Here is a 14,088-nt window from a genome sequence, read left to right on the forward strand (position 1 = left end):
TCAAGACTGCATATTCTAGCGCACAATTGGCGTTTTCCTCAGCATGTCCATATGGGCCGACGATTTACTAGCTCAATCAGTCGTGTGACATGACACAGATACTGGTATTTTTCCGTTGTCTGTGTTTTGTCACCAAGTTTTTTTTTAATGTTCTGCTTCGAGCCGTTCTCTTTATTTTGTCTTTGTCATATACCATGAACAGTCTTACCCTGATCTCCCTTGGTTTGAACATAATTGGAATTGACGTTGCTACAAAGGTTTTAGATCACAGCCTTAGTAAAACTTCGAAAGACATATGACCATCGCAATAGATATTTGGCAGTTTTATTTCCGTTTTACCCAATTTTATCGACGTCACAACAGAGTTTGCTCTATAAAAACCGCCATTTCGTGCAACAAATAGGTTGTGTTTAGTTAAAATGTGAAGAAAATGGACCTACAAGAATCAAAATAAATTACGGAAACTCTATTTTGCCTTGTTTTACCATGGGCTAGTCATTTATAAATAGGATAATTACTTAGAAAGAGTGAATAACAAAATATGAACACGACTGCCGAAGAATGCATATATTTAACGAGTGTGCGTTAACTTGTTAAATCTATATGCGTTCTTGGCGCGAGTGATCATATTTTGGTTATTCACGATAACAATTGATTATCCTATTTATTAAATATATATTCTCCCTGATATGTGCCATGTTAAACATAAAATTCAAATCGTTTTTTGCTTGGGAAAGTGCGAGAGTGACATTACTGAATTTATTTCAAGGTGTGAATTATCGAACTGGGAACATTCGGTAAATCACTGCTATCTTTATAAACAAAAATCGCATTTTATTACCACGATCGATATCGAGGAATTACATATCGACATAAATAGATAGCCCGAGGTAAGACAAAATAAAATGGAGTTTCCGTGATATATTTCTTAAATATTATATATGAAATCTTTATATATGTTGTTATGACCTAACATAACAAAGTACAAATATCAACGTGTAAAATAAGAACATTATATTGATTAAAAGTAGCTGGTATATTGTAAAGTCATCTGTTTATCTTTCACAAAAAGACATTAAACAAGTCTTACAAACAATTACTACTGCAAACTTTAAAAGTAAATCACCAAAGATTGCAGCTTTTGTCATATATGCTCAAATCCAATAAAGTACATGCTAATATAAAAGCTGGAATGATTAAAGAGGTCTGTTCGTATGCTTACGTTATATATTTTATCATGTAACCCACTTTTAAACAAAAAAAGCAAACATGTTAAACGATATGCGTTAGGAAAGTTAGACCCTTTTATACACCAATTCATAGGTATTGTATTATCATGAGTAGAATTGACGGTGGATTTGGTTTACATCCTTGACTACTCTTACAACTCTTCACCCAACTACTGAATTGTTAACTAGTGTTAGCCTTTTGAAAACTACTATAAGATATTGATAAAATATACCTGAAAACCCATAGTTTTACCTTACTATGTAAATTAAACATGGTTGACGTACTTCTGGGATGAATTTAATTCTGCTCTTAGGGCTCCCGTTTGCATTGTAAATACAAACATTCTAAATATATATATATGGCAAATGTCGATATGCTGTACACGTATTTCGTGGAGAAACCTCCCATTAGCAGCATTACAATTAAATATGTAGGAAGATCTTAATCCAAGAATCAATTGTATAAAAAAAGAACCCAAAACCAATATTATCGAAATAAGAAGCCTAACCCATCACCAGGAAATTCTACCATGTTAAAAACAAAGAATAAAGCCTCAGTGTTTTAGATACTTTGAAATTTGTAATACTGCAAATTTGGATAAGTATGCCGTAGAGTAATTGTGACACACTAAGTGACAAGCTCATTTGTTCTGTTTTTTTAGCTTTATTTTAATACTGAATGACCTTTTTTCCCTTATGATTCAAGTTGGAACACAAATATAAAAGAATTCATTGATGAAAAACCCGATTTGATATTCCATTTGTCTTTAAAGAAGTGCATCTTTTTTTCATTCATTTAGTTGTCTTTTACACTGTCAAAATTATTGTAAATGACGTCCAATATCTTCAATAGTGATTTACATCAAGAACACACTAATATTCTATTCCAGTTATAGGAAATAGCAAATGACAACTTTAACATTGTTTGGATATTTATTGCAAATAACAAAACAGCAAGTAAATGGTTTGTAATCCACTATGTTACAGGCTGATAACGAAAAACTCATGACATAAATATAGCTATGAAACAATGACAATTAAATAAATATTAAATTTATCATCCTGTACATATTTACTACTTTAAACCCGTGAATACTACCGTTTGATCAATGGTATAACCAATTTTAAAAGAAAGCGTGAAAAAACATACACATGTAGCATTGGGCTAAAATTATATTGCAGTCTTAACTTATAAGTATACATGTTATGTGCTTGTTGCATCGACAATATGTTTCGCAAATACTCATATGTGAAAAAATACGATAAGTAGTAATTGAGAGACTCTTTCTTTAATATTAGCACATGATCTGATATCGGCATATCGTATTTAAATAAGCATCATTTACTGTGAAAGCAGACTACGATTGCATATGACTGAAAAAACTCTTTATAAATACCAAAGTTTTGAGATTGCATCAATGTATTTTCTTATTATGTCCTATTCAATTCTTTATAATACCAACTGTTTAAAAGCATATTGTTTCAGAACAAAAGTTTTACGCTTACTTAAACCGAATACAAACGATCTAAACAAAGACGAGGGTGTCCAATGAAGCTTGTGAAGTATATTATTGTTATGCAATGGAGTGACGTTTCTTCCATTCTTTGCAAGTGATTATAAATGTACGGGATTTTGAAATAAACGAGTGCTGATTAAAGTTCCCCATTACATTTTTTTTTCAATTTTACAGATGTCATTGAATGAACCGATTCTCCTTCAGCCTATTCTTGTTTTAAACTTTTTCTCTTTTCTTTATGATAAAGTTTACCATCAGGAATGGAGAAATTATTTGAATCACTAAAGGAGAATCTATACTATATAGACAAGATACATTCGGAGCTTAATCTGTAATTGGAATCAATGATGTAAAACGTAAGCGACTGACACCAAAGAGAAGGCTTTTAAAAATACATATTAACAAACATTCCACCGGGATGTAAATATTGTGCATTTCTCCATATTTCATGGAATTATTAATAAGTATGATATTAAAGAAGGGTATTGTGTGGTAAAAATCGATTGCTTTTTAATGAACATTATTATTCATTTATACATTCATAAATTCGTAATTGATTATCTAAAAATTGAAATAAATGTAGGAGGCATGGACAATGATAAATTAAAAGCGAATGATTTACTTGTTGATTTCTAATAAGAAGATTATTTCTATATTTAATCGTAAGGAAAAAGTCGCAGTCGGATAAACTATGTTTAAATGGGTGAAAATATGCCTTCTGAATTTTTTTTCTCTATCAAATCGTAGTAATAGAAATTATCAAATATTAACCGATTTTTAAAAGAGGTAAATCAATCTTGTTCATTCAGTTGCAATTGTGTTTATGATCTCCTTTTTTTGTAGAATATTTAAATGCTTTTTGACCAATTTTCTTGTTTCGGAAGAAATTCTTTACAATACAATTGTATCAATTTAAACGTTATGGAAAACGTTATAATTAACATCTTATAAGTAATGATTATTATCTAATTATTGGTTCATTTTCCCAGTATTCTTATAATGTATGCTCAGTGCAACCTCAGATACTTTACACGAGATTGTTAGTTCCAAAGCGATTTCCAATTCTAGTCTTTTTCACGCTACAAGATGTGTAGATTGTGAAAACTGCTAAATCACATTCTCTTTTTCAACACCCTAATAAGCAAGTTCGAGAATAGAGATCGTAATTAGACAGGATATTAATACTAGAGAACAAAAAAATAGACAAAACATAATAGACAACTTCATTAATAGAATGCATGCAGACACTTAAGAATAATGTAACCATCTTTAAACTGAAAAGTACAGGATTGACCAAGTGTACCAGTAGAGTAAGAACAACCAATAAATAGTATGACAAGTTAGAGTTAAAATAAAGGCGGGAAACTATTTAGACACTATGCACAGATCTGTTCTTTTGGTGAAAGAAGCCAAATATCGCTAAAACGTTTCACCAGAACGTGTGTTTCTTACATTTATATACCATAACCCAGTATGTATGTTCACGAGCGACTCCAACATCGGGCAATTTATTTCTTGATATAAAATATGCAGATCGATGAAATTAAGTATCAGCAAAGCATTTACGAAACTTGTATTCAGACTGTACATTTATGCAACTGATTTCTAAAGCAAAATATAAACTTTATGTAAGCAATATTAATCATTAAAAAACATGATCTAACAATGCGAATACATAGTGAGTTCAAATGATAAATCGCAGAATCTCTTGTAATAAGACCATGATGATGTAACCCTTATTTTGCCCACATTTCTGCAATACTCTATGTCATGACTATGAGTCATCAGTTCAATTTATGAATGACGCTTTGTTTTAACAGTTCTTTTTCATTAAGATCGTACTTGAACAGATTAAACAAGTTCCTTAATATCTTGATCACGTGACTGACGTTGCAACTCCTGACACATGATCAACCAATGTGTAAGTTGTCGTTCCTATTGAAGATGGCGCTCTGTGCCTTTTGCTGCTGAATGTACTCTCTCTGTGTAAAGCCCATTTTCTTTTAAGTACAGTAATGACCTAAAATAATAACATAAGAAAAAGAAAGAATATCCATTGTCTTTAATACAGTTTGATTCGAATTACTTGAAGCAGACTTTTCCTTTTTGAGCTGAAATTTCTTTATATTTGTATATCTCATATAAAACTATTACGTTTATCCTATCTGTTTCGTTACAAATAGGCCGGTTATCGCTAAACACGATTGTTAATAAAACGTTGTTTAAAAAAGCTGACGTTCAAACCTCAGTTTTTAACCATGTATTTTTGGATACAGATCACCCCATGGCTTTTTATTCTTATGCTGCTGATGAGTTGTTACTCCTTTAAATACGTGTTCAACATGCTGAAAATGTAGCAAAATTAACATGAGTGGCATTTTAAAATCTTTCAAACATTCTTTTATATAAAACAGTTTTCGTCAACTCAGGTATATCTTACCTCTCCATTGCAGAAACAAAATATAATCGATACAAAGGCTCCCTGAAAAAAAACCAAAAAAAATATTTCAAGTCATTTCTAGTATTTCAAAACAAGAATAGAAATAGCTTTCTTCAGTTACGGGAATGTGATAAAGGAAACAAGTGGAAGTCATTGCTTATGGAAAAGTTTCAGGGTAGGCTGCAGACCTCAGCGACTTCGTCTCGGGAGCACTAATTAATACTCCCTTAACATGAATGTTAGTGTCTTCTGATAATGACAAAAACAAGAAAATGAAAATTATACTTGAGAACTGTAAACGTACTAATTTTCGCCGTGTACTGTGTAATAATTTTCGCTGGTTTTGCTGTAGGCAGAAAACCGCGAAAAACAGTACCCGCGAAATTAATTTTTAACACAATATAACTCAAATAATTTTTAAGGAGGTAGACCTACGGTAAGGGACACAACTCTTAAAAATCATTGGAACGTTTGTATTCAGCATTTTACATGAATGTCATGTAAGCATCAAAGTAACTTAGATTAATTTCATTCTGTGTCAAATGAAAGCTTGATAGTCTTTGGTAAAATTTAATATGATACGAACATATCACTGACTTCATAAGTTATGTCCCTTACCCTGACCTACCTCCTTGAACCGCAAAAATGTTCATTTGACGTCATCCGCGTAAATTAGCAACCGCAAACATGTATACGTTTACAGTATTTTCTTTAAAATTAAAAATTATTTCTATGATTAAATGTTTTTGTACTTTAAATAAGATCTCTCTTTATTGTATACCACATTGTAGACCATTATTATTTTTCTACAGTTACGTATGTGTTTTTGTGGCGTAAGTAACGAGAGAAAAATCAATGATACCACTCAAATATGTAAATATTGTGATAAATGAGATCATAGTGTGATCAATGAGATCTTAGTGTGATCAATGAGATCCTATTTAGATAACTGAGAAACAGTTAAAAATAATAGAAAAGAAACACGTAGAAAAGGTGAATGGATGCCAACATATTTGGTATTTATATTTTCATGTCTACAATAGTATATTTAAATTGATATCGGAGTGTCACCATAGTGACTTAGTTATTGTCGACTAAAATGATACTATAAAGTAATTTGTATCTGCAACGGAAATTAAAATGGATACACCTTCTTGGAAGAAGACACCTTCCGTTTAAACACACTGTAAGATCAAGATATATATATAAGGCAGAAATTGAATTTCAGTAAACTTATTACTTTTTGTCTTGTATATATTTACACTTGGCTTGACATTTTAATCTAAAACTATAAATTGAATACATTAATCAGATGTTTGGTACATAAGAGTATTAAGTCCTTCTGACAAGAAGAGCTCCAAAGTCTATTAAATGTTAGCTAAAACGTAATTTATAGGTTAATAATTCGCTAAGCAAAGAACAAGTCGATTGAGTCAGAAAGTTCATTAAAAATTAAATAAGCAGGAAAGGTTCTTTAAATCTCATTTTTTACAGGACAAAATGTTGCTAATCATTCTATATTGTTGGTCAATAATATAAATTTTGTTTATTAATCCCATCAATTGAATAAACAAAACTTATTTATGTAAGTTTTTTAACCATGAAAAATTTTGATTTCGTCCTTTGAAACTAGATGTTGTTTATATTTTACTGCATAATAACACATAATCATAAATTTACAATTACTAGTTATCATTTCTTTAATCGTTATTCCTGATTAATGCAGCTAGAAATGACTCAAATTTCGTAACATATGAAGGATGCTAAATTTATTCGGTAACTAGATATGATTGGGTTTTTCATTTTCATTACTGGGAGTGGTGAAATATGAATCAAAATGTATTTTTAGTTAATATCTTTATATTTCAAGTAGCTTCAAAGCTTTCTCCAAACGCTCTGTGTTGTGATCTTTTTCTTGTAAATAAATTCTAACTGCAAGAGAAAAAATGGATTTTAATGTGTAAGATGATTATGTTACCATCAAATTATCATATCAACAAAATATGTCTTTATACAGGCTTATCAATATTTTCTATTGATCTGTCATTTATGCGATGGTAATGATAATGACGTTTACAAATTAAAAAGATTTCATGAAAACTCAAATTTAAACTCGTGACAAATTATTGAGACAATAAAAATAAGGATGGATAACAATTCGATGCATTTGAAGTTGTTGAATTGATGACTTGAAGAACTGATTGGATGAATTGCAAATGACACGTTTTAAAACGATTAATAAATTTCTATACTACACACCCAAAAGGGTCACACATAATATTATTAGCAACATTTAATTATGATATGAATCGAGCGTGTTATGGTAATCATATGCTTCAGTTTACATACAATGATTCACCACAAAAAACAAAAACAAAACAAAACAAAACAGGCAGAAAATCATAAAATTATTAAAGACAATTAACAATTATATGAAAAAATCATATGATTTCCATCTGATTATCATATAAATCGATCACCATATGATTATCTGATGTGGCACATTTGCCTGGGTAGTATTGATATAAGGAGAATGGATATGGTGAATATGGCAAAGAGACAACAACCCCACCGGAATGAAAAATGTCAGCCCAAGGCAACCCAATTGGTCTTCAATGAACGACGAGAAAACTCTCACATAACTGGGCAGGCTTCAGCTGGATCAAAAACATTATACACAGGCACAGGAAAATACTTAAGCAACATAACATTAAAGTGAATGCGCATTTAACGGTTTAGTCAAGTTATTTGGTGAGTATTTCCGTGCTTTTTGAAGAATACTACAATAAAATATAGGATGGACGATACCCGCACGTATTAATCGTTTATCAGGACTACGCAAGAGAATAGATAAAACGAGAACAGAAGACATTGATTCTCTGTCAGAGTGGTTAAAGGCTGTGAGATCTTTAATTTTGACATGAATGCAAGTTTTAAATAGGTCAATGAGTGCCAATGCTACATCAGTTTGTAAGGACCCCGATGTAGCAAAAACATTGTCTACTATACATGACAAATATGTTGTCGTACCAGTAGCCAAAGCCCTAAACTACATTGTTTTTGTCTGCAAAACGTTTAACATCAAATGTTTATTATCAGAGGTAGACGTAGAAATAGACGTATAAATAATAACAATGATAAAACCTATACTGCTACCACACTATCCAAATTAGAGTTGATGGAAAACCATAAATCTGTGCTATCCTCGTTTGTTCTCTCTACCAAAGACGATAATTGTAATTTACCGTCTATGTACTGGATTCCTTAGCTCCACAAGAATCCATACAAACAACGTTACATAGCTGGATCTGCAAAATGTACCACCAAAAACTCTTTCAAAACTTTTAACTTCTACACTCACAGCACTCAAGGAGGGTCTGCAGACCTACCACAACACTTGTTACTCCCGTAGGGGTATTAATTCAGTGTGGATTCTGAAATTCGAAAGATCTTCTGGAGACCATCAGCTCAAGACTATTATCAGAACATAATGCATAATAGCATTGAACCTTGTGATTTTTCAACACTATATACTTCTATTTCCCATACTCAGTTAAAATCCCGACTTAAAAACATTATACATCGTTGTTTTTTTTTACAAATAGATACAAATATATAGTTCTTGGTAGAGATTCCTTATACTTTGTAAGAAGTAATTCCAAATCATCTTCTAAATGTACAGAAGAAGTTGTTTACAAAATGCTGGAATTTTTCATCGACAACGTATTTGTGCAGTGTGGTGGACGAGTTTTTCAACAAACGGTCGGCATTCCAATGGGAACAAATTGTGCTCCTCTACTTGCTGACCTATTCCTTCATTCGTATGAGGCTGACTTAAAGCTGATTTGATCAGAAAGAAAGAATATCGTTTGGCTAGATCCTTCAATCTCAGTTTCCGCTGTATAGATGACATATTATCTTCAAACAATCCTATTTCGGGTATTTGATACATCACATCTACCCGAAATGACTTGAGATTAAGGTAATACACTGTGAAGTCAGCCTCATATCTCGACCTACACTTAGAAATCTATTTTAAAGAAACACCATTGACCAAACTATACGACAAACGTGATGACTTTTCATTCAGAATTGTCATTTTGTCATATGGAGTGTTCATATCACAACTCGTCATCATGAACTCGTCGATCGTTACAGTGTATCCATCTGCGCCATGAAAACTTATTCAACGTGTCATAGTTTTCCTTTCCTCTTTCGACAACCCCGGACTTGACTTTTTATGAGCTACTCGGCAGGTATTTCTATAAAGCAGAGGACGCTTACCCTACCGGTGCACCTGGTCCATGCTCCCAGTTTTTAGTGGAATCCGAGTTGCCCATTTGTTTTTGTTACTTTGTATGTATTATTTTAGTTACTTTATGTTCTTTGTTATGTATGTCTGTTTTTCATGTCTGGTCTTTGTCTCTGGATTACATTTTTTTTTATTACCACTAGAACCTTGGTTCCCTTGATTACTCTTTCAGAACATCTGTTATTGTGAAATCAAAAACCATAATGTAGTAATTTCTCGATTATGAAAATATTTAAATTCTTAATAAGCAATTGTGATATGTAAACACCATATGATGATGACAATGGGACGTCGATAACATATTTTATTAACAGTTTTAAACCGTGTCATATTCAAAAACTATAAGTTTTTACGAGCTTATGATATCGTAAACCTAGATGTACTAATTTCTCGGTTATACAAAGATTTCATTCGTTAAAATTAATCTAAAACATTGTTACAAATACGAGAAAATCGAACCCATTGGGATATGAAAAAGGGGGCGACGATAACATATTTTTTTATAATAAATATTTTCCTATTCAAATCAGAACAAAGCATGCAATATATCCCAGTATTTGCACGCCAACTTTCATTCGTACCTGGAAAAATTCGGAGACGTTCCGAATACGTTTTTAAATGGCTGAACGGGATATTGACAGGTTGTTATAACAGCCTTCAAAAAAGCTGCTCGTCTCTTAGCGTTAAAATAGAATACGTGAATGTCCTTAAATGTTATATTTTTCTTATTTAAAAATTATAAAAGATATAAATTTTAAATATATACGGGAAATAATTTTCGGTAAAAAATAAAACTTTTAGGGGCTGTAATGTTTCAAAACATTTTGGATTTTGATGTAATTTTGCGGGTGGGTAGACTTTTCAATGCTCTATATTATGGCTCCTTATATTATCTATCTTGTATAGTTTAAGAGCTGCAGCTCTATCAAACTTTATGAATTTTGATGAAATTTTGCAGGAAGGTAGAGCTTTGAATGTTCTATATTAATGCTTCTTACATTGATTATCTATCTTGATGCTGAGAGACTCCCAAAGATATATTCCCACAACAAATTACATCATCCTAGGGTACAAAGTGTCTTAGAAATTGACTTTGACATAAAACGTAACCAAAGTCAATCATGCATGATCAAACTTTCTTCTATGTTTACGACAAAATCATTCATGCGCGAAAAGCCCGCGAAAATAAAACGGGAATACACGATAGATAATGTAGCGAATATTAAATAACATTGATAGTATCAAAACTTTCTTGAAATTATTGTTACATATCAATACCATATTGAATGTATATCGTAACACTTTTTTTTTAATTTGATCGTGGCCACTATTTACGAAGTTTACCGATTCTTCTGATTTAAGACTGGTTTCCGTTCAGCCAGTATCAGTCTAAAGAAGATGCCAAAATAATGACAATAAACCGTAAGCGCATACGGTTCTACGTATTGATTTTAGAGTATGCTATGATGGATGTCAGCCAATCATAAATAATCGGCGCTTCACTTCTGCGTTATTTGAGATTTTTATCCAATGAGATGTTGGTTTTCAATTTCTTCTGCTTTCAATTCTTTATAATCGTCTCCACGGAGACGATTAAAAATGGCAATGACCTCATTATATGGGTCAACATATTTCCGTGTTTGGTGACAGTTATTGTGATTCCATTTTTCTTTCAACTAATACAAACAAAAATTCATTCCTTTCAATTTTACTACAATTTATCAAACATTCATAAATTCATATTGCACTAGTTCATATATTTATTATGCATCATATTTGAACTAGTGCAATAAAACACATACAAAGTTGTCAAATGCATTACATCGGAAGCTCGTGCAATATACTATTCTGCTCGGGACAATATTCACCAGTTTTCATGCAATAACCCTATATTATTAATCATATTAAATGTATCAAAATCAACAACATATTGATGAAATGCATCGAATGTTATCTGATTTCCCATCCTTAAATATTTGACACGTTTTTCATGATTTTTTTTTTAATTTGTAAACGTCATTATCATTATCATCGCATAAATGACAGATCAATAGTTTTTTTTTGCATTTAGAAATGTTTTTCATTTCATTTTCAGAAAAAGGATTACAACACAGGCAGTTTGGAAAGGAAATATAAACAAAGCTTTGAAGCTATTTAAAATATAAAGATATTAACTGAAAAATACATGTTTGACCGCTCCCGACAATGGAAATGAAATCAATCAATAAACTCAGTTCAGTTATCAATTATATCATTGTGACGGTTCACTAAAGTAGATGTGATCATATCTCATATTAAATGAATATAACAAACTCATACTTTATCTATATCGTAGTAATTTTCAGAAAGAGAAGTCGCATAAACAAACCCCGAAGTTCTAATATTCTTTCAACTTCCTTCATAGTGCCATAACGTTAATTTCATATTTTATACTCATTAATTCAAAAGTACATGAATGTCAAACTGAATTTGCAATGTAAAAAAAAGTGCGGATAACATAGAAGAAATATAATTGAGCTGCCATTCACCATAGATCTACAAGAGTTAGTTGAATAATTGTTGTCATCATCTTCTAATATTTGAAAATATAAATATTATGTAAGCGCACCAATTAGCTGTGACATTAGTTCCGCGTTTCATACAATGGGCTATATTTATGAAATCAAATTCACTAATTTATTTCCTAATATGTTTTCTCTTTTTTTTCCGAAAGTAGACAAATTATACATCAAAAGTACAATTCGATATTGAAAAATCAACACCATTTTTTTCAAAAAATGAACAAAATAACAAAAACACTTGACTTTGATGCAAACTAATTCGTTTTGTAATAATCTTGAAAAAAAAATTCTAAAATGACACAATAAAAATACAAAAAGAAGAACGCTAAATAAATACTATGTCTTTCTTACTTGTAATGACAAATGTAAAGCCACAACTATGAGATAAACTTCGTGTAGACTGGATCCCTCCTCAGGAGCTATGGGAAATAGTAAATACTGTATTCCAAGTAAAGGAATCAGAATCAATGTTGCCCTTGCAGCTTTCCTGAAATGTATAATATAATTGCACCTTTTCCTCGTCCAAGCTTGACAAATATATAATATAGAGTATAATATTTAGTAAGGGGAGTACATCAGTATAAACGTAATTTTTGTTGTAAGAAATTTATTGTTTCATAAAGGGAAATTCAACTGAATTACTTATATTCCAATATAATTATTTCAACAAAATGCATGAGTTCAAATAGCAGTTCAAACATAGTTATATCACAAGTGATTTTCGAAAAGCAAATATTTCATTAAACAAAATTCAAACTGCAAAACACTATTGACAGCCCATGGAATTTACCCTTAATTATGATTTTTAGTGATACGCGAAGTACGAAAAAGACACAGGGCAAATATATTCATATTCAGTACTATAGCTGGTATCAAAATATTGTTTCCCCGTCATATTATACATATCGGAGCAAAGTCGGATATCGGATACTACGAATGTTAAATAGACCTTTTAAATGTTTAGGAAAGTCGTCTTTGTCTGGTATCTGATTCATATATGTAACTTCCTTATAAATTCAGTCTTAATAATCTGTATTGCGATTTGTTAAAACGGTTTTTAAAATCACATTGAAAAATAGCCCTAAGCCCTACGACAGAAAAAAAAAACAAAACAAAAAATTTAAACGAGTCTCAATTAAAGCTAAAAAGAAAGTGAGAGAAATCCACCAACTGAAATATAGATATAAATATATAAATCGTCCATGTCCAAACAAATCGAAATCCTACGTGTTGAACATCCTCAGTATCGGTCTATTAATTCGAATGACAAGGATTTGTGTAAGACTGGTCGCTTTGTAAAGGTTTGTAATTCCAAGCGTAGTGAAAATGCTGAAATGCACACTTAACGTTTAAATTGATACAAGTGTAGCAACATTAAAGGCTATCTCATGAAACCTTTGAAAAACAATTGTGTTATTTACATAATGAAAATGTTAAACATTATTTTTCAATGTTTTATATTAATCAATGCTCTTTCATAGAAATATGAGTTAACAAAGTGAAATAAATAACGATCAGACGGACAAACAAACATACTATGAACTTGAATACGTTCGTTGAAAAAGCATGCTTTACCATAAAACATATACATTTATAATCACAATATCTGCAGTCACAAAAATGGTTATATCTTGGTCACTCAATATCAAGCTTATGGGGTTTTTCATAGCACGACGTATTTTAACTTGCAGGAGATGATTCGGTTCCTTACAAACACAATTATACATTAAAAACATGCCAGGTTTAATAGTTAATGTTTACATGCAGACAGAAGCCACTTGTTGCTATGCAGACCAGTGAGAGAAACAAAATTGCAGTGTTTTGTGTGATAGAAAATAATAAAATGAAAAAAACCAAAACACGCAATTTAATATTACGTACGCCTGTTTTGTAATAGTTCTATTATAGGCAATCCCTAACCGCAAAATGATATGCAATCCACTAATATATCCCATGTAACTAGAAATATAAACAAGTGTCGTTTTGTGAGTTTGTTTCTTTGATGACCACTGGTTAGAATATTATCAGT

The 14,088-nt window shown here is 31.2% G+C and overlaps 1 protein-coding gene across 5 annotated transcripts in view; it reads right to left on the reverse strand.

Annotated features, from left to right (window-relative positions):
* Positions 1-2,143: 2,143 nt before the first annotated feature.
* LOC148603237 (calcitonin receptor-like) overlaps positions 2,144-14,088 on the reverse strand; it is an 83,500-nt gene continuing 71,555 nt past the window's right edge. For all 5 annotated transcript variants that reach the window (XM_088551545.1, XM_088551546.1, XM_088551544.1 and 2 more), the window contains 3 exons: positions 12,411-12,546; positions 5,187-5,228; positions 2,144-4,766 (listed from right to left, as the gene is read on the reverse strand). In XM_088551545.1, coding sequence (XP_088407671.1) covers positions 4,623-4,766; positions 5,187-5,228; positions 12,411-12,546 — 322 coding nt within the window. In that variant the 3' untranslated portion in view covers positions 2,144-4,622. The remainder of the gene's footprint in view (positions 4,767-5,186; positions 5,229-12,410; positions 12,547-14,088) is intronic.

This window comes from Perna viridis, chromosome 11 (genome assembly GCF_037379345.1).
Source record: "Perna viridis isolate PV_CMFRI_1.1 ecotype Kerala chromosome 11, ASM3737934v1, whole genome shotgun sequence".
NCBI lineage: Eukaryota > Metazoa > Mollusca > Bivalvia > Mytilida > Mytilidae > Perna > Perna viridis.